Below are 20731 nucleotides of genomic sequence, written 5' to 3' on the forward strand. Positions count from 1 at the left end.
TTTGCAAAAAAAAAAAAAGTAAGCCAAACATAAGTGGCCTTCTTATTCAACATATTCAATTTGTCAACGAGTAAAGTTGTTACTTTTCAATCATCCTGAAGTTTACAAAAAAAATGGCAAGTCGCGCACATCCTCCTCCTCACAAATTGGGTCCGTTTTCAAAATCAGAAAAGTCAAGGTTGACTTCACGAATGATGAAAGCCAAATGTCCTCCAATTTTGGAAGGAACCGTTGAAGAAAAAATGAAATCCAAACGTGAAGAGATGTCTGACAGGCGTCTTCGTGTGTGAGAAACCTGGAACGACAAAAACGGCCATTTAAAAAACAAAAAAAAACTATTAATATGGTGTGGTCATCATGCTAATAGCTTAGCTTGGCCTCGGGCCTTTCAAGAATGTGTCGCGAGTGGCAAGAAGGGAACGAATCTTCCCGAGCGGCGCTTCTCAAACCGGGGCCCCCCCCCCCAAGTCCCCCCAAGTGCCGTGAGCAGTACTCGGGGATCCTTTAGGAAAAAAACGCATCCGTCTGAATTTTCGCTTTGGCCCGATTAAAAATGCTGCTGATTGCAAAGTGCTGGTGGAACTTTGGCATGAAGAAGCGCTGCACGGTACACGCTCTACATATTCTCACGCAAATAGGACTTTGCCGTGACGCCGCGCCTGGAAAAATCACTTTTCTTTTTCCTCCAAAACTCAACTTTCTTATTGCAACGCGGAGTTGTCACAAGATTTCTCAACGACCCCCGAAGCAAAGATCTCTTGGGAGTGCGAACCGAAACGCGGCCTACTGAATGGCCGCTATTTCGGCCGTGGTCGGCTCTCAAGCGTCCGACTTGACAAGGAGTCAAGAGTTTAAAGGAACGGAATGGCCGTTGAGGCGCACCGTGAGCTTTTGAGCAGATCCCAGACTTTCAGGGGCGCCTCACAGCGCAGAAAATACGCTCCTAATTGCAAAGCGTTTTCCGAGACCCCCGAGCGACGAACCCAGCCCGATTCGAGGGAGGTTTGTTTGGCTTCAAGCGAGGTCGCAATTCGGCGGAATCGTTCGTTATCGGCGTGTTTGCTGTTGGGACGTTTGTGTTTTGGATGGAGTCCGGTCCATATGTTGATTAGTGGGTCAAGCGAGCGCTCAGTCATTTGGGCCTTCGGTTGATCCGTCGGCTGCTTAGTGGGGTCGGCGGTCATTCATTTTATTTGTGGCCCGCTTGGGCGGTTGCTCGCTTTGCCGGTCGGACGGTCAGGTTAGCTGGTCGGCCGGCTTCGTGGCGTCAGTGCAAGGTTAGTTGAGCGCTCGCCGTCAGTTCCTCGTCAGCTTTCTGGGTAGCTTAGTTGCCTTCAAGCGGTGCCTTACTTGCTTTCTCTCTTCAGTCGTCCGTTCATCGGTTGGTCGTTCCATAATCGGTCGCTTACTTCTTTTGTCAACTGCTCGGACGTTCGGTCTTTCTGTCGGTTCCTTGTCAGCTTCATCGGTAGGTTAGTTGCCCTCAAGCGTTGGCTTGTTGCTCAAATCATCTGTCGCTCGATTGATGATCAGGTTAGTGCGGCTTGCTTGCTTGCTTGCTTCCTTCCTTCATTTCAAGCGCGTGAAAGCTCAGGTGGGGTGGGGGTACTTGGCCCGCCGGTTTGACTTCCCCCAGCTTGATTAAAGCAGATAATTCCACTTGTGCCATGTTGCCATGTTGCCGCGGCGACGAGCGACCCGCGGTATCGCGCTACTTGACGCCGGTCGGCCTTAAAGCTGCTGTTCATGCACCCTTTCGAACCGCATCTCGCCTGATAAGCTTCGGGACCCAGAATGGAAATTCCGTCTCGGCGCCCCGCATCGCAGCAAGATCCCTGTTCGATTCTCTTTGATGCCTCCTTGTTTTTTTCCGCGTGTATGCGAGCGAGTTTGTGTGCCTGAGATTGCTATGTACAGGATTTGTGTAATGCGTTCCTGATGGTGATCTGTGTTGTAGTTCAAGCTAAAGGCCGCTAGATGGCGGCAAATTAACGCGTGCCAGGCAAAGGCGCTTCATAGACGTCATCGTTCAGTTGCATGAGGGGAGGACCAAATCTGCTGCTTTAGCACCACTTGGAGTATGAAGGAGGTATGTACACTCCGCACCTCTAGAGATTCCAGGGTGACAAGAGGCTAACAATGGAATAACAATAGTGAAACCTATACACACACAAATATATATATATATATATATATATATATATATATATATATTTACACACACACTGTATAATGTACGATGGTGCGCTTTTTGCACAGTTGATGGAAAAAGCAAGACGAAGCGGCGGACGAGCTTGTTAGGATTCATGGCACGCTTGGCCGCCTTGATGTAACCTTTAACCTCTTTGCGGCCGCGGCCCGACACGTCGACGACTCGACCGGCTGAAACTCGAATGGACTCATTTCATGGTAAAGCGCGCCCCCTCGTTTCCATCCGAGCTCCTCCAAGGATGGCGACGGTTCCCTTCGCCGACAAGGAAGTCGACTGGCGGGCTCAACTGCGGAATCTCCTTTTAATGTTTGCGCGGCGCACCGGTCGGCTGGGTACGGTACGCACGCGCGAAAGGCCGAGTCACGCTTGCTCTTCTTGGGGGGGCTCGTGTTCGCGGTACAAGATGAAGTTTCGCAGCGCAGGCGGGAAAAGTTGCGAGTTCATAATCTCGGCGTTGTTCAATCTCTTGAGGGTCAGGCGTCTGCGGATCAGCAGCCGACACAGATGGGACAGCGGGCGAGGGTTGCCTGCGGACACGGCCGTTCGCCGGCAAAAGATGAAAAACGTCAAATCGTCCATCGGCACGGAATTCAATTTGCAGCTCTATTTTTTTCCCTTTGATTTTCAAACGAAATATTGAATATTTGGTGCGTAAAGAAACATGCGCCATATAGGTGCATAGAAATATACATGAACATCCTTTTTTTTTTTTGATTGTTCTTAGCAAGTGTCAGTGCCTCATCCTGCGCGCATGGCAAGAAGGTAAAAAAAACCTACAATTGCTGCGGAATGATTTTTGGAGGCGGCTTGTCCCCTCAGCTCCGCAAGCACTAGTGATAGCGCGTATCCGAAATGCGCACTGACCCAGTACGCGGCAGATATCGTCCCACTCGTCTTGCTTTTGCAGGACGGCGGCCAGTTTCGGGCAGATGCGCACGCGGTCCACGTAGTCCAGCAGCGTCAGCACCACGCGCCCCGCCAGGTGCGCCAGGCACGACAGGCTCATGAAGTCGCAGAACTGCCGGGCGACACGCGGACCACTTGGTTTTTTTTCTACATTGAACAGAAGCCTCGCATTTTTGCCTTCGCCAGTAAAGTCGATTTTTTCCCGATTCTTCGCACTTCCGAACCGGCAGTAGTTCGCCATGAATATTTTTTTCCAGAAAAGAGTTACCCCGAGTTCTCCCCGCAGCGTTCCTTTTCACCATTTCTTTCTTTTCCCCCCGGCATTTCCTCCAAGCGAAATTTTGGCCGGCAAAGCGAACTCACGGGAATCTCGGCGTCGTCGCGGTCCGGGCGGCCGTCGGCGTCGCCGCCGTGGCGACAGCGGAAGCAGGCGTCGGCCCTGTAGCCGGCGTTGAGCAGCGTCCTCATCATGGGCGGGTCCTTCAGGCAGTACTGCAAGGCGGTGGGGAAAAGCGTGTCGCTGACGGCGGCGAAGCGGCGGTTGACGTCGGCCCGGGCCTCCAGCAGCATGCGCGCCAGGCGCCGGCGCCCCGAGCGCACGGCCACCAGCAGGCAGCTGAGCGGGTCCAGGTCGGTCTTGGCGCCGGCCTCCAGCAGCAGCCGCGTGCACTCGCCGTCGCCGTTGGACACGGCGAAGTAGAGGGCGCTGCGGCGCAGGTCGCCGTAGTTGCGCGAGGCGGCGGCGCTCAGGCGGCGGTTGACGTCCAGCCCGCGCGACAGCAGCAGCGACAGGCAGCGGCTCTGGCCGCCCTCGGCCGCCGAGTGCAGCGGGCTCTGGGCCGCCTCCTTCAGGGCCCGCTTGCCGGTCGCCGACAGCAGCAGCTCCACCGCCCTGCGCCAAGGGACACCTTCGGCGTTCCGCTGGCCGCAAGGCCGCCCGCCCTCTCCTTCTTTTGTCCCCTCTGCAAACTAGCTCTTTTCCGTCACCCAGCTATCCCTCCCTCCCCCCGCCGTCGGCCGGTCGAGGCGCGCGCGAGACTGACTCGTAGTGTCCGGCGTAGGCGGCCTTGTGCACGGGCAGGTGTCCGGTGGCGCTGTGCAGGTCGGGGTCGGCGCCGTTGTCCAGCAGCAGCTGAATGCAGGCCGTGTTCCCCGAGCCGGCCGCGTCCTGCAGAGCGCTTTCGCCGTTGCACGCCTGAGAGTTCACCTTGCTGCCTGAACGAGCACAAGCGCGCCGAGGTCACCGGCGTTTCCGACTCGGCGAGTCGCTCCGCGCCCGGGTCCGCTTTGACCGTTGCTTGATTGGATCCTCTTGCATAAATAGCAAACTTAATTGCGCGCTTGCGATAGCGTATAGCGGAGGTGGGCGACGTCCGTCCGAGCCCCGCCCCCTTCCCGTCATCGCCCGGCCGTCACAAAACCGTAATGGTCTGTCGGTGTATTTTTGCAATCCCCGGTTGCTCCCGAACGCGACTTTGAACTTTTGCCCGGCACTACGAGTTTTGGTTCGTGAAACCGGGACTAGGAAAGGGAGCGGCTACAAATCAATCCGATCGATGACGGGCATCCGACGTAACGCCTATCCCGACGATTCCCCCGGCCGAAAATGCGAACGTTTGTAACGCGTGGTTTTTTTGTTTTTTTTCAGCATTCATTGCCGTCGTCGGCCGTCCGCCGGTGCCGCCGGGGTGCCCGCCTCTGGCCATTAGCAGGTACAGCGTCGATGCTTTGATCACAGGCCGTGGAGTACAACTTTACGGAGCAAAATAATTTGTTACCGCAGTTGAGTAGGATCTCCACCAGGGCGGCGTGGCCTCGCTCGGCGGCGGCGCCCAGCGGCGTCACTCCGTTGGCGTCCCTGTTGTTGACGCGTCCCCCGTTCCTCAGCAGCAGCATGAGGACGTCCACGCGTCCCGCCCGGGCCGCCTCGTGCACCGCCGTCCTCTTTTTGGCGCACACTTGCTCCACCCAAGCGCCGTGAGACACCAGCGCGCTGCTCATCTCGTACGAAGACGCCCGCGCCGCTGAGCCGGCCCGCAAAACGCAAAATGCTCAGTCTTACGTTTTTCATTTTGCACAAGTTAAAACAAAAACAAAGATTTTTTTTCCCATGTGAGAAAAGCTACTTTTCAATATTAGTGTTCAGAAAAAGAAAAAAAAATGAAGTTATTACATTCAAACAAGGTTAGAAGGAGGGTTACACCCCTGGTGTAAGAGAACCAAATTTGTCGCAGGGATTACCTTTTTTCTATGTTTATTTCATTTGCAGTATTTTTTATTCCAAGTTTTTTCCTCGTTCGTTATTATTCTTAATGCCGATGTTTTTTTGTACCCAGCGAGAGCGGCGACTGGTTCCTGGCGTTGAGCGCGTCGGGCCGGGCCCCGGCCTCCAGCAGGGCCAGCACGTTGGCGGGCCGCCCGCGTTTGACGGCCAAGGTGAGCGGCGTCTCCCCGCCGTCCGCCGTCCGGGCCTCCAGGCTCTGCTCGCCTGCCGCTAACAGGTCAAAGGTCAGGTGCCCCACCCCGGCAGGTGAGCCCCCCCCCCCTCCGCCGATATGAATCAGATGTTATTTTGGCCCGCCAGCTGTCACCCGGAACGCAGCCGGCAACGGCCGATGACTCATAGGTAAAGCTTGCTCACTTCAAAGGAAGGGCAAAAATCGGAGCCGCAAAGCGCCGGCCGCGTCGGGCAAAATGCCGAGCGGTCGGACGCCTCGTTGCACCGGGCCCATTGAGGCCATCCCTGACTTTTGACGCAATCGTCGGAGCTTTGAATCTTGATGCCATTTGCCAAGTTGACAAAAGGTCCGGCGATTCCATGGCCCGCTATTGAGCTCCTTCCTGACTTTTGGTGGAACGCGGACGGACTCGTTTGCGTTTTGACGACAGGCTGTCATTTCCGAAGCCGGCGGTACGTCGGGCGATTTGGATCGGGCCCGCCGTCGGGTTCGTTCCTTACTTTGGACGGAATATTGCCGGATTCGACTTTGCGACCGGAGCTCGGCGCCGCTCACCCGTCGCGACCAGGCGGAGGACCTCGACGCCGGGCCGGCAGGCGGCCCGGTGCAGCGGCAGCCAGCCGTCGGCGTCCGGCTCCCGGAAGGCGCCCGCACGCCGCGACAGCTTCCTCAGCAAGGCGGCGTCGCCTGCTCGCCGCCGGCAGCCGTCAACTGCGAGCGGGCCGCGGGTCGCCGCCCTGCGGCTTACCTTGCTCGATGGCGGCCAACACGCGCAGGTTCTCCTCCGCGCTCGGCGATAGGCTGCGGGGACGAGCGCACCCGTCAGCGTCCCTTTGGGCACATTCGGGACGCGGAAAAATTTGACGCAAAAAATGATGGCCACTATGTATGCACTGCGTACGTATACATATATATTGGGGAAAATGTCAATATCTGCAATTGCCGTTTGTGAGGCGAAGACCGGCCGATCTGAAGCAGCTCGTTCGAAGTTTGAGCCGGCGTACCTGGCGGCCGACTTGACGAAGGTCTGACGCGCGTCGTGCCGGATGGCGCGCTGGATGGCGTAAGCGTTGAGATCCTCGTCCTCGTCGTACTCGTCCGACGCCATCATCCTGCTGCCGACGGACAAGCGCCCATTTTTTTTTCAAGGCTCGGCATTATTATTTCATTCATTCGGAATGATTTTTGGTTATTGTAAGGTGGGGGGTTTTTTAGGACCATTTTCGGGGTCCTCGTCTAAACTAAAGCTAAAGCAAAAAGTTAAAGGCTTCCGGCGCGCGCGCGGTCGCCGTTACCGTGACGACGGTGGGCGAAGGGCGGGCGCATCTCCGGAAGCGGCGGAACGCGCGCCTTACCTGCCACTTTGGACGGCAGCTCTCCCAACAGCGAGCCCGCGCAGCCGCGCGCTTTTATATCCGGCCCCCGACTGGCCGCCGTGCGAAACGCGGCCAGGCGACGCCGTCTATTGTCCGAGCTAAGCCGGCCGGGCGCCGCGCCCCAGCCGCCCGGCGGCCTCGCCTTTCACGATGGCTGCCTCTATTTCCGGCATGGCCGCCTCTATTTTTTAACACCTGGACGGAATTCGGGTCGGGGAATTGCTTGTTGATGTCACAACGGCAGCGGCCGGCGCAAACGAGAACAGCTGCCGTCCGAATCGCAGCTGCTTGCGCACGCATCTCCTACAGACCATAAATATATGTAGAGGCGGTTACATATATGCATATATGCAGTTGATTTCAGTACGTACACGAGTATATGCATACTGTGTGTAATTATATTCAGTAAATTTGTATGTGCACAGACCCGTGCGTGCATATGCGCGTACTGTCATGTTTTTTGTCTGAGTGCACGCACGCGTGCCTGTGAATACGCTTGCGCGCGTCCGTAAGTGTGGGCACATGCTTGTCTGAGTGCGTGCGAGCGCGCGCGCACATGCGCGTGCAGGCCGGTGAATACGCCGGCGTGCGCGTATGTATGTGTGCGTGCGCGTGCATGATTGCGTCCATCAAAGATATTTTGTAATCGGCGAAAAGACGCGGTGCCCGCAGATGCAGGTTTCCCGAACAACACAAGGGGCGAAGTTCGAAGGTCGCGGGGTCGAGCGCTGGCAACTGTTTAACCGCCAGATAAGGAAGAAGGAAGACAAAGCGCGCGGAAGCCCCTTTCGAGCAGACCTCGGGTGAGCGCGGGACGCGGCGCGACCTCGCTGGACCGTGTCCCCGTCCTGGACCCCGGACCGCCACCAGACCGGGAAGAGGAAGCGCCAGCCGGGATGTGGCGCGAGTTGCCGAAGGCGGCCTGGAACTACCGCCGTTTGCTCTTCGCGGCGGCGGCGCCGCTGCTGCTGCTGCCCCTCCCCCTCGTCATCGCCACCAAGGTAGGCATCTTCATCGTCATTATCGTCTTCTTCCTCTTCAAGCGTTCCTGTGGAGATTTGACGGACAAAGTGTCCACAGTTCAAAGGGCTCGTCCCAATTCAGGCTTTTACACGCAAATCAAGTTAGAGCGCGAGTCCCGCCGCGGAATCCGCCGGCTCCGGGCCGGCCCACCGGCTTGTCTGGGCCCATCGGGACCTCCGAAGCGTCGATGTCGCGTCGCGGACCCGGCCGCAAAGGCCCCTTTCCTCCGACGCGATCTACTTCACTCCGTTTCCGCCAAGATCTCCGCCCGGATCTTCTCTACCGGCTTTTCATTGCAGCTAATGCTTTGAGCTTCCCGAAAATCAACCCGGTTCCAAAGCGTTGACGGGTCCGGGACGGATTTGCCAGCCTCCCTCCGTTCGCGACCAGCTGGAGTTGGAGTTGGGAAAATCTCGAAGCTGGACCGGGTCGGGTTGGCTAGAGTTTGACTTTGGTCAGGTAGAAGTCGGTTTGGGTTAAGTTGGCTGGAGTTTGAGTCGGGGGCGAGTTGGGTGGAGTTCGAGTGAGTTTCGGGTCGGCTCAAGTTGCGTCGGGGCCGGGCCGGGTCGGAGTTCGGGTTGGGTTTGTCCGGGTTTGTGAGGGTTCGCCCTCGAGGCGGGAACACGGGTTGGAAACGGGGCTTCGGCGCGAGCCAGGCCTTCCCCGGGCAAAACGCCAAGCAAGGAAAAAGAATTTGAGCGCCTGTTTTGTTTCGTTGCGCCAGGAGTCCGGTTGCGCCTTTGTTCTTCTTCTGATGGCCGTCTTCTGGAGCAGCGAAGTCATCCCGCTGCCCATCACCGCCATGTTCCCCGCCATCCTCTTCCCCCTTTTCGGCATCATGACGTCGTCGCAGGTGACCTGGGCCTTCCCGTGGCAACCATTTGCGAGGCGTTTGCCTTTGTGCGGCGGGGAAGCAATGGCAAACGCAGCTGGACAGCGTCTATCCATCCGGCGGGCCACTAACAAGGCGGCGCCGGCGTCCGGCAGGTGGCGACGGCCTACTTCAAGGACTTCCACTTGCTGCTGGTGGGCATGGTCTGCATGGCCACCTCCATCCAGAAGTGGGGGCTCCACCGCCGCGCGGCCCTGCGGCTGGTGGCGGCGCTGGGCGTGCGGCCGGCCCGCCTGACGCTGGGCTTCATGGCGGCCTGCGCCCTCCTCTCCATGTGGGTGCACAACACCTCCGCAGTTACCATGGTGATGCCCGTCGCCGAGGCCGTCCTCCGGCAGATGGGGCCGGCCGGCGAGGGGGGCGACGGCCGCGACCGCCGCGACCGCCGACTGGACGGTAACGTCCAAACAGACGAGGCTTTTAATTTGATCGCTTCTGCCGTTTCGGTTAGCAACCGTTGAACTCATTTTTATACTTGACAAAATCATCCGGCGGGCTGCATTAAACCCATTTGCGGGCCGGAATGGAGCCGCTGGCCGCATGTTTGAATTGTAGAAATATATCCCGAAAAATTGGTTTGAAGAATCTTGAAATATGACCATCTTGAAATCCGTTTTTTTTCACTTTTGCCCCCAAACGGTGCGGTGGGATCACACGTGGCTTGCCTTTCATCCCCGCCGCTCTTCTGCTTGTTATTGTGCGGCAGGTGCACCCGATGACTCATTTTTCTCCTGATTGCCATCAAATCATTTCTGACATTCATTCCCTGTGTGTGTGCGTGTGTGTGTGTGTGTGTGTGTGTGTGTGTGTGTGTGTGTGCATGTGCGTGCGCGTGCGTGCGTGCGTCACACACAGAGGTCCACGTTGAGAAAAACAAGGAAGCTGCGAGGTGCGTCTTGCGTCTTCAACAAACTTTTGCTTTCTGGTCGTGCTAGAAAATCCAGAAAACCAAAAAGCTTGACTGTTTTTTTTTTTCAGAGATGTACTGGAAGTTCCAGAAGAAACAGCGTCATCATCTTCTTCTCCATCATCTTCTTCTCCATCATCATCATCTTCTTCTCCTTCATCATCATCAGATGCCACGCAAGTACGAAAGCTCCATTCTTCCTGCCATTTTTCTGCCTTCGACTATCAATGGCAGTCAAAAACGTCCTCGTTTCCAGTCAAATGTCCTCCGCGCCCCCCTGCGTGAAACACATCCTTCCGAGGCACGTGAGGGCGAGGGAATATCAATGAAGCGGTGGCGTGGGGGTTTGCGATATGCCGTCAAGTCAAAATGACATCTCGCGCAGCTCGGCTCGCGAATGTCACATGACTAATGCAAAGGATTGATGCAGAAATCGGCGATGAAACGCGGGCTTTTCAATATGTCCGAAACGGACAATATTTCCGATTTTGAATGGCGGAAAGTGAGCCCGACACGTGCTAAATTTGCAAGCGTTTCGGAGGGACGGCAGGAGTCCGTATCGAAAGTCGCCGTGTTTTGACAAGCCACGCGCTCGCTTAGCCTTTTTTCGGATGCTTCTCCTTCGACGTCACTCATCGAAAACACGACAAAGGACCCGGTTTGGGGGAAATCCAAAAACGCCTCTGCCCCTCCTTCGGTGCGTCGAGGCGGAGCTCGGGGAGCCGGCCGAGGCCCCGGCCCTGGCCAAGGCGCTGTGCATCGGCGTGGCCTACGCCTCCAACATCGGCGGCCTGGCCACCCTGCCGGGAACCTCGCCCAACCTCATCTTCTCCGAGTACCTTCAGCAGTGAGTCCCGCCCCTATCGTCCTTCCCGTCGGCCGCGGGAGAAAAAGTCAAAGGCGCGCCGGCGTTTTTCCCAGGATCTACCCGGAATGCCGCTGCGTCAGCTTCGGCAAGTGGCTGGCCCTGTGTCTGCCCGTCAGCGCGCTGGCGCTGCTGCTCACCTGGGCGTGGCTCTGCTGGCTCTTCCTGGGCTCCGAGTGAGCGGCGCCGCCGTCGCCGGCGTCGTCGAGCGCCGCGAGCTCGGCCTAACCCTCGCCCGTCCTAGCTCCTGCTCGCCGCGTCGGGGCCGCCGCCCGGAGAGCGGGGCCGCCGCCGCCGCCGGGGAACTGGTCCGAGAGCGGCGCGGAGCGCTGGGGCCCGTGAGGTCGGTCGGGTCCAAAAACCATCACGCGGTATCGCCCTCGCCCGTTCGCTCGTCCCTCGAGATTGTCCGCTCGTCCCTTCCTTTCGCAAAGGCGTTCCCGTCATCGGGCCGTTATCACCCCTTCGCCTCCCCACTTTTTGGCCCGTCGTTCAGTTTGGCGGGGCCGGTTCACTCATTCGTCCGTGATTGCGTCCTTTCCGCGCGTGCGGGCGCGGCGCAGCGGGCAGGAGCTGTTCACGCTGCTGCTCTTCCTGCTGATGATCGCGCTGTGGCTGAGCCGGTCCCCGGGCTGGGCGCCGGGCTGGGCCGCCGCCGCCTTCCCTCGGTGAGTGACTGACTGACTGAGCGAGCGAGTGAGTGAGCCAATCGGTGAGCGAGTGACCGAATGGCTGAGACGGGCAGCGTGAGAGAGCGAGCGAGCGCGCGTCCGACCGCGTCCGCTCTCCACCGCGCAGTCACGCCGACTACGTGACGGACGCCACGGTGGCGCTGGCGCTCGGGCTCCTCCTTTTCCTGGTGCCCGCCCACGGACCCTGGCGCAAATACGGTAACCCGCAAAAGGGAATGCGGCGACGGTGGCGATGATGATGATGATGACGATGCTGCCACAGAAAGCATGATCACCTGGGACGACTTCCAGGCGTCCATGCCGTGGAGAGTGTGCCTCCTGGTGGGCGGAGGTTTCGCCCTGGCAGAAGGCACTAAGGTGCGTGGCGTCGACATCCGCATCTTCGGCCAACGCCGACTTTTCTCTTAGCGTTTTTCCATCAAATTGCTGCGCTCGGGCCAAAGCAATAAACGCAGCGGTGCAGCGCCGTCTTGAAGTCGAGAAACGCTCTTGAGATGATGAGTTTCTTTTCTCCTTTCAAAGAAAGACAGATTTACCAGTTTTCCTCAAAATTGAGCGAATGGCTTCTTGGAACTTGAAATTTCCCTAACCACGATGAAATCATAGAGCGTAAACTATTCAAGAGTTTAGTCTGTGTACTACCTGTGCTCTCCGCTGGAGGGAGCCAGCGGGCGCACGGTCTGCTGATTCCCAGCAGCAAGCAATTAAGTCAAACCCGCTTGAAGCTCATTAAAGCTCCTGTACATATTCATGGAGGGAACGCAGAGGCAAAAACACACACGATCGATTATTATATCTGCTAATGATGATGTGAAATGAGTGAAATTTTGCCCAACTTAATGGATCGTCCGTTTTGCGCATGCGCGTAGGTATCCGGTTTGTCCCGGTGGGTGTCGCAGCTCCTGTCTCCTCTGGGCCAGCTGCCCCCGCTGGCCACCGTGGCCGTGGCTTGCGTCACCATCGCCGCGGTAACCGAGCTGGCCAGCAACGCCGCCACCATCACCATTTTCCTGCCCATCCTCTCGCCTCTGGTGGGCGCGCACGCGCATAAACATCTTCACGCAATTGCGGTTTCTGGTTTGGGCGATATGTCACACAAAAAAACCCCCAAAAAAACATATGAGCCCGGGGAACAGGCTTTGCTTTTGCGGTGTGAAGTGTAATTGCGCCTCCGCGGCGCCAGGCGGTGCAGTTGCGCTCCCATTTTCAAAGCCTGCGCGGGCGGGGGTTGCAAAAAAATAGTTTAAGCGCCGGCTTAGCTGGAGAACTTGCTGCGGGGAGCGGAAAGTCCTCATTTGTCGCGCGCGGCGCAGGCGGAAGGCGTGGGCATCAACCCGCTGCGGCTCCTGATCCCGGCCACCCTGTGCACGTCCTTCTCCTTCCTGCTGCCGGCGTCCAATCCTCCCAACGCCGTGGTTTTCGCCTACGGACATTTCAGCGTGGCCGACATGGTAAGTGGAAGGCGCCTCTTTTTCTACCTTGACCTAAGGCGTGTCCCGCGGGTTAGGTGAAGGCGGGGCTGGGCGCCAACGTCATCGGCCTCCTCGCCGTCCTATTGGCCGTCAGCACCTGGGGCGTGCCCTTGTTCTCTCTGGATACGTATCCCGATTGGGCGCCGTCGTTCAACGCCACTGCGCCGTGACTCATGCAGCAGGCGACCACCTTTTTGTATTTGGGCTTTTTATTCCTTGTTTTTGTAGCGATATGACTATAATAAAAACTATGAAAACAGAAGCCGGATTTGAAGAAATCGTAAATTCAAAGAATGCTGTATGATTATATTTGAAACATACTGTCGGTCGTTAAGAACCCATTTCTTTGCAAGTTTGTGAAATTTACAATGGGAAGACCTAAAAACATTTTTGTAGTCTTTTAAATACCTTCAGAACATGTTTTGGGTGTATTCAAAGGAGCTTTTTCAGTATCGCGGTATGGACTTACGGCGGGGTGTCCGGCAAGTCAGCCACCATTGAACGCGGAGCTAGCAAAAAACGGCATTTCCGAAAACAGGCACATGTCGGTTGTTGCTTTAGAACGGTTAGCAGAAGGCAATGCTAATAGCTCATAACTATTTTAATGGCAGTGCGCAAGCATCCAAAATCCAAATCGATTTTTGACGCTGAAATTGTTTTAAAGTGGATTCTGCATGTTTTTTTTCTTTCACACAGTTCTTGATTTTTCCACAAACGTGAAGAACAGCGCCGCAAATGAATGGCGGAGGAGATGCGACGCTACATTATCGAAGCGGAATTTAACAAGCTTTATTATCATTTCAAAAAACAAAATATACTTGAGCGCGCAGGTGCATGAATTGGGAAGGGGGGAGAAGCACTGCACAGTAAGGGAGTTCTGGGCGGGAGTAAAGTCAAAAGTTTTTTTTATTAAAAACGAAACAAAATACGCGAGTGAGTGGGTGCGAATCGTGAATGGAGAGGGAGGGGAGGGAGGGGAGGGCAGTGTACAGTAACGCAGTTGTGTGCATAGCTGCTGCATGAGCGTGTGCCGATAGGCCTGTGCGACGCGCTCGCTCGGCAAACGCCGCGTCGAAGAAGTAAGCCGCGCTACGGGGCTGCACGAGCGTTCTCGTCAGCGCAACCGCTTTTCACTCCCGAATTGTCCGTGTGTGTTTTGGCGGCGGCGGAAGGCGTTTTGCGGCGCGGTCGTCTGGGTCGGCTCCAAGTGCGCCCTCGTCGCGCGCGTCGTCCCATCTTTGGCCGAAGCCACAGGTTGTTCACCTGTTTGTCAGCTCGAGCGCTCCTTCATTCCGACGCCGCGCGACCCGAAGCGCAGCCGCCTCCTTTCCCCTTTGCTTCCCGTTGACCACGTCGACCGGAGAAAAGCGGAAGCCTCTCGCTCGCTTGAGCCGACGACGCGGCGGCCATGCTGGACCCGTCCTCGAGCGAAGACAGCGGCGGGGAGTCCGACCCGGAAGTTGCCCGGGATAAGCGCGGCGGCGCCCGGCGGCGGACGTCGCCGCCGCCGTCGCGGAAGCATCCGGCGTCCGCCGACCCGGCGGCTCCCGGAGCCCCCTCGGCCGGGGCGGGCGACCGGCAGCCCCGCCGCGGCCCGGGCTCCGCGGGTGACGAAGACGAGAGGGGAGAACTGGAAGTCGAACGCGAACGAGTGCGGCGGGAGGAAGAGGAGCACAAAGTCAAGTTGCAGATATACGTGTTCGTGCTGAGGTGCATCGCGTACCCGTTCAACGCCAAGCAGCCCACCGACATGACCCGGCGGCAGCAGAAGGTGGGTCCCGTCCCGTCCCGTCCCGACCAAGTCCGCCCGTCCAACCCGCGTCGACTTGGTTTTAGCTTTCCCTGCCGGTCGAAGAAGTCCTCTGCGTTTTACGTCCCACCCATCAAATTTTCCATCGTCTACATACAAAACACTAAAACTCGCTGTTTCGGAGTAAATACAAAATACTGTATAAGTCTGGAGTACCCCCTAAAACATTGGTGTCAAACTTGAGGCCAGGGGGCCAGGTCCGTGGCCCGCCAGAAGTTTCGGGCCCAAATACCAAACTTGAATGTTGTCTTCAAGGTTTAAAAAATTTCGGGAGGGGAGCGCTTTTATTCCGAGTCTGTCTTTCGAGCAGTTTTCCTGGCCTCTGATTTGCAAAACAGGCTCAAATCTGTCATGGAAACTATGACTACAACGTGGCCCACGATGAAAATGAGTTCGACACCCGTGACGTGGCGTGGTTTATTTTCCCCAAACCCGGAGAGCCGCGACCTATGGCCGAAAGGGCCGCGGGTTGGCCACCCCCGACCTAGAAGCAAGTCATTATATGAAGATCGTTTTCCAATACGATTACGTGTTTCGTTCAGTTTGATATCTTTCCCGGGCATTGAGAAATGGTAGAAATAAGCTATGAAAGCCAAAGTGGGGTACTTCTGTATCTGCCGTTAGATATGTGAACGTGGCCTCACATGAACAGCGAGTCTTCTCTGCGCCAGGCTGCTCGCCCGCCGGAGGCTTTGGAAGCCACGTTGTCGTGGCGGCGTCCCGCCGGGGAATGGCTTAATGAGCCTCTCACGCTGCCTGATTTCAATATGCAAAGGAGCTTGGCGCAGACGGCGCGCGTGGGAGTTTTTATGAGCGCGCCCGCAGAATTCAATTAACGAGACGGACGCTTGACCCAGCGGGAGGGAATGGCTCGCCATCGATTGTTGGCGTGACGCCGCATCCTGGACGGGGGCCGCCCGCCCTTTTGGATCGATTTCCGGCAGGGGGCCGTCGGCCCGTGTGCGCCAACGCCAAACGTGAGCGGGTTGCCCTGCGGGAGTTGCGCCGACCAAACCGCCGGCCCTCCCTTGAAAAAAGCCTGCATTTTAATGTTAGCTCTCGCTTAAAGGCCTCCTGGGGTAATTCCGGTACTTCTGATCTTAACCAATGCGGTACCTCCGCTTAGGAAATTCTTTCGCTCCGGAAGCCGTTTCGTAACGTGACTCTTTGATAAGTAGAGCCGCTTTTGACACGTAAATAGCCCAATCCGTTCCGAGCCCCCCAAAATGCCCCTAAACCGTGTAAATGAATAATAATAAAGGATAAAAATCCATCAAAGACAGTAACAAATCTATATTGGGGTTACCTTAGTCCATAATAATCAAAATATATCATGTCAAGAATAATCCAAAACACTCCTGATATTTCTCATTTTCTGCTCAATTATTAGAATTTGAATGTGCGCCGCCTGTCGTTTTCCGAGCTCATTGTTGTTTGTTGTTTTTTCCCGCGTTGTCTGTTTTTGCCACGTTAGGGTAGTTTGCGTTCTCATGTTGTTGCGGCTGTAGGAGGCAACCGGACGCGTTTGATCATGCGTGTTTGTTTTGTGTTTGTTTGTTTTTGAAAGGGAGGGAAAAAGGGGAAGAGGGAAAAAAAACGTTTGTGGCTGTACGTTTGATTTCCCAAGAGAGGCTTACTTGTCTTCTTCGGGCCGCTAATGACAGTGGCGCGTTTTTCACGCCGTCAAAGAAAAATCGCGGCATCCCCTCAGAGCCAGCAATTACGCGCGACGATTCCGCTAAGGCGTCGCCGGTACGCGATCGATAAGCACGCGCTTGTAATTGCTATGGATTCTTTTGCTCTCACCTGCTTAAATCACGTCCGACGTCTGTCAGCTTGCTGGCGGGTAACGCTAACAAGGGTCTCGTCGTCAAAGACCTTTCAAGCCGCCGAAACGCCCGTGTTTTGCGCGTTCATCCAAAATCGTTCCATTCATACAAAAACATTGAAGAAAATGTTCAAAGGTGTTTGGACTGCATAGGGGGCGGCGCATGAGTTTCGCGAAACCTCATAGACACGCTCGTCCCAAATGTAACGTTTGGTAACCGCCGCCCATTTTGCTCAGTAATCGCAACAGATTACGCATCGTTACAAAGGTAGCACGCGCGTTTTTGGAATCGTCAAAAAGCTTATCCGACGAGCAAACAAGTGCCCGAGCGTCGTCGTTTGTTTTGCGGGAGGTGTTTGTTTGTACGAACGTTTGCCGTCAACGAGGACGTCGACTCCACCCCTTGCTGTCTGTTCACAAAAACGGGGGTCGTTCCATACCGACTTCTTAAACGACTAATGAACGTCATCAGCAGTAGCGGTCTTATCATTACTGAATGGAATTTGCGGGGAAATCAAGCCGGAGCCAAGAAAATGGAATGTTCCCTTTGCTCGAAAGTCTCCCAAAATGCTCTCAAAGGATCGGTTGAAAAAAAAAAAAAAAAACAGAAATCGATCAGAGATCTCAAATCCAAAGGCGTGCGTCTCCAAATTGGAATTTTAGAGGCCAGCCGACATAGCTCGTGTGGGAAATGACGGAATGGCGTTTTAGCCAGCTAGCTAGAAAGCCTTTATTATCATTCGATCGACCTGCACTGGTACAAGGGAGCCCGGATTCTTGCGGCGATACGGTTACGTGAGGTGGTGGTGGAGGACAAACCAAAGGAGTCCGTTTGCGCCGTGGACTCATGAATACACGGACGAAGAAACGTCGCCCTGACCTCTAATACTCCCGATGTGACCTTTCCCTTTGTCCTGGCTTTTTGTGTCGTTTGAAATTCCCTCTTTAAAAAAAAAAGAAGAATTATTTTGAAGAAATAATGTGACCGTATTCAAACAATACTACTTTTATTCAATCGAAAGAATGCCCATCTCGCTTTAAGCTTGCCCACTTGTCTTTTCTAAGATTGGTTTTCGTGTTCTGCCTTTTGCCTGGACTTCATCCTAACAAAATGAAAGCATACATTGTTTTGCAAGCAAGTCAGCGTAGCAAGAAATTTGTGTTCCAGGTAATATTGCTCTTAATTTGAAAAGAAAACTGAACAAACCGCCACGGTGTTAAAAAGCGTTCGCGTCTTCGATCGTATTCGGAACTTCAAAGAAAGGTCCTTTTTTTTGAGGCGGGCTTTGGCCTTCGCCGCGCCATCTTGCGCTTTGTCGGCCTTTGATTTGGCGGCCCGCTCGCCATGCGCGTTTCGCCCACGTCCCGCGAAGGAGGGCCGCCGCTTCTGCATTGTGCGCGCTCGCTTTTGTCGACTCGGCAAAACGAGCGGTCGGGAGGCGGCCCTCCCGGCTGTCCGTCACTCACCGCCGTCACCCGTCTCCGGTGGTGGCCTTTCTTCATCGTCTTCATCGTCTGCCTGCGCGGGGGAGGCAAACAAAAGTTTCATTTTCTCTTTTCTCTCGCCACTTTGATCTTCAAAATCATGGGGCTTCATTCTCATCATGTTATTTCTTTCTTGAATGGGAAAAACCCGCCAAAGAATGCTCATGTTTACTTGTTTTTCTGAAAATAGAACCTCTCGTGTTTTGTCTAAAACATGAATTTTTTTGTATTGTCGAAAGTCCAACTTTCTTAAAATGACTAAGATGTGTACCTTTTTCTAAAAAAAAGAAAAGATTTCACTCCCTCAAGATGATTACTACAATAATCCCCCAAATATAAGACGCGTCTTATCGAAATACACATCCGTTCTTCAAAACTCCATTTGTTTGCAGTTGCTCCCATTTTTTAGTCCTGTTTGAAAAACCAAAACTCATACTGTACACAATCTTGCCAACCAAAAGTTAAAAGTAATCTTTAGAATTAAGTGTTAAGAATTTTTTTTTTTTTTGCTTTTAAAATATGTTTTACATAAAGAAATCGCTTGCTGAGAAGAGCATTCGGGGATGCATTTCCACTTTTAATTAGCCGCTGGGTCTGCGCCCAAATTTGTATTCTTATTGGCTTTTGGCTAGGAAATGCAACATAGAAGTTTTGCAATTTGCTAATTAAAGAGATTTTTTGAGTGAATTCAACCTCAGCAATACTTTGTTTCACTTGTAGTGTATGATGAAATTTCTACACGTGTTAATGAAATGAAATGTTCATGAAACCGACATCCATCATTTGAGTTTCACGTAAAGCGCGATAATGTGACCGTAACGTTGACGCACGCTCTCCGCCTCTGCCAAGCAACTCTTTACTTTCGCATCATGGCCTTGTTTTTGGCGGCTCCGTATTGCGCGCGTATCACGGAAGGCAGCTTATTTAGCGGCGACTTTGGTGTCAAAGGGACATTGTCTTCGGGGTTTGTCGCGGCTGCTTCTGCTCTCTGCTGATAAAAGGCCCGCCAACGCGCGCACGTACACACACATGCGCGCTGCGACTTTATGATGCGGAGAGAATGATCCTCCTGCTGAGGATGCGAATCTGCCTCCCAGTTAGTAAAAGTCTCTAACCGCCGCCGAGTGATGTCGTGTCTTAGAAATGAAGCCACGCTCCGCAGGTGTTATTCATCTGGACAAAAAAGATATTTCTGAAGGCGGGCGGTCGGGCGCCTGCAAAAAAGCGGTGCCTTGCTCCATCATTTGTCAAAAAAAAACAAAAAACAACAAAAAGCATTTCTATGCAACGGGGAAAATAAATCACGACCGATTGCCCACGCAGCAAATGTGAAAGGAAACCGAGTCAGTCTTGGATTGCGCTGGACATAGGAACTTTGTTTTTCCCCCCAAATCAGCCGTATGTCCCGAAGGTTCCTTTTGACTTATTGGACATCATTTGGGGAACAAATAAAATGAGATTGCTGAAGAAGTCATTCGTAGCCATTTGTGTGTAGTTTTACTCACACGTTGCTAGCTAGCGTGAAAATAGCAAAACGGAATCGATCACGTCTTCCGAAACGCTGCCCACTTCTGCCCCCGCGCTAGCGCCAGCGCCAGCGCCAGCGCCACCGGTGCTGAGTAGAGCGCCTCGGGATTTAGATCAACGGGTTGCAGTTGGCCCGCGCTTTTGCCATTGCTGCCCCCTACAGGATTGGAGAGGATGTTTTGGCTCGGGTTGATTTTTTGCACTCTGCTCCAACACGCATTATTTTCATCTTTGTTTCAGGGTGGCGTCGCCGCCAGGGTTAAATCTAATAAAAGACTTTGGACTTGACACCATTGATTAAATGGTGGCGACGGAAAGCGGGAGCCGGGCTCACTCTATTTTTAGCTCTCGGTGATGCGCAAGTCGGAGCTGTCATTTCTTTTCCGCTCCGCTCTATTCTTCTTCTTCATCTCCGCCTTCCTCGCTTCCCTCCCTCTTCTTTTCCTGTTTTCGCTGTCACCCACCAGAGTCACTTTTCCTTTCTTTTTTTCTTTTTTTTTTCTTTTTTTTTTGTCATTATCATCGCAGGAAAGACGACTCGTGCAGCTATTTGGTTTGGACCGCCACCATTACCAGGTTGTGACGACGACACGCTTCCTGTTTTTTTAAAAGCGTTTTGCGGTGTTGGCAGCACTCTTTTCCTGGTTTGACGGCGCACACCAACAATGGCAGGAAAGGGCCGGCCGTGCCACTCTTTCGTCTGCGATATTTGGCCTATCGTATTCTCCGCACTATAAGGCGCGCCTAAAATCCTTGAATTTTCTCATCGGCTGACAGTGAGCCTTATAATCGGCCCTAAACCTCATGTTGCCCTCTGTTCAAGATCTCCAGTGTTGACGCGCACGCGTGCGATGTTGTTGACGGGTATCGATGCGTGATTGCGTGATGCGCTCGCCGGCGCCAAGCGTCCGCCATAACGGCTCAAAGCGGAGCGGGAGCGGCTCAAAGGAAAGCCTGGCAGCATCAACAACTGCGCGCCCGCTTCCCCCACATCTGCCGCATGCATAGCAGCTCACTTTTGCGCCGCTTGGCTAACGCTCGACATGCTAAATTAACCGCTGGCGTTTCTATTACAAAATGTAATATCAACAGCGGCCAGAGGCGGCGCCAAAAAACGAAGGCTGAGCCAAACGAAGCACAAATGAATCGGAACGCTTCGGAAACATCCTTATTTTGGGAGCCCGGTCCCGGTTGATCCGCGGACCGGCCTTTGCGGACCTGTGCTTTAGATAACCTTCATTTGTCCACGTTCGGTACGGGCCATCGTGTGCGTTTTT

At 54.6% G+C, this 20731-nt stretch overlaps 3 protein-coding genes across 10 annotated transcripts in view; 2 read left to right on the forward strand and 1 right to left on the reverse strand.

Annotated features, from left to right (window-relative positions):
* Nucleotides 1-728: 728 nt before the first annotated feature.
* slc13a1 (solute carrier family 13 member 1) lies at nt 729-13066 on the forward strand. The gene is given in 16 exon segments (XM_088416686.1): nt 729-2089; nt 4767-7954; nt 8701-8829; nt 8964-9264; nt 9724-9757; nt 9847-9955; nt 10498-10622; nt 10697-10816; nt 10885-11161; nt 11211-11308; nt 11439-11554; nt 11557-11591; nt 11594-11689; nt 12202-12363; nt 12646-12783; nt 12840-13066. Coding segments are annotated over 15 exon segments (1980 nt in total). The 5' UTR covers nt 729-2089; nt 4767-7849; the 3' UTR covers nt 12975-13066.
* asb15a (ankyrin repeat and SOCS box containing 15a) lies at nt 2415-8520 on the reverse strand. 4 transcript variants are annotated; one of them, XM_088418056.1, is made up of 9 exons: nt 6582-8520; nt 6326-6408; nt 6133-6264; nt 5451-5606; nt 4897-5142; nt 4162-4333; nt 3482-4080; nt 3077-3230; nt 2415-2739 (listed from the first exon to the last, which is right to left on the reverse strand). In XM_088418056.1, exons 1-9 carry the CDS (start codon nt 6686-6688, stop codon nt 2514-2516), a joined length of 1875 nt encoding a protein of 624 aa, XP_088274182.1. In that variant the 5' UTR covers nt 6689-8520; the 3' UTR covers nt 2415-2513. The 4 variants fall into 4 exon arrangements, with proteins under 4 accessions (XP_088274182.1, XP_088274184.1, XP_088274183.1 ...); XM_088418058.1 differs by having other exon boundaries at nt 2507-2739; nt 3482-4010; nt 5451-5612; nt 6326-6378; XM_088418057.1 differs by having other exon boundaries at nt 2507-2739; nt 3482-4010; nt 5451-5612.
* Nucleotides 13067-13881: 815 nt separating the features above from the next.
* Nucleotides 13882-20731, forward strand: part of cadps2 (Ca++-dependent secretion activator 2) — a 52853-nt gene continuing 46003 nt past the window's right edge. The window contains exon 1 of one of the 5 annotated variants that reach the window (XM_088416506.1): nt 13882-14575. In XM_088416506.1, the coding sequence (XP_088272632.1) occupies nt 14213-14575 (363 nt within the window). In that variant the 5' untranslated portion in view covers nt 13882-14212. Of the gene's footprint in view, nt 14576-19903; nt 20031-20731 lie in introns of those variants that run through there. The other 4 variants (XM_088416505.1, XM_088416508.1, XM_088416509.1 and 1 more) reach the window with 4 other exon arrangements.

The sequence above is a fragment of the Hippichthys cyanospilos genome, chromosome 6, assembly GCF_059441005.1.
Source record: "Hippichthys cyanospilos isolate Australia breed blue-spotted pipefish chromosome 6, RoL_Hcya_1.0, whole genome shotgun sequence".
Lineage (NCBI taxonomy): Eukaryota > Metazoa > Chordata > Actinopteri > Syngnathiformes > Syngnathidae > Hippichthys > Hippichthys cyanospilos.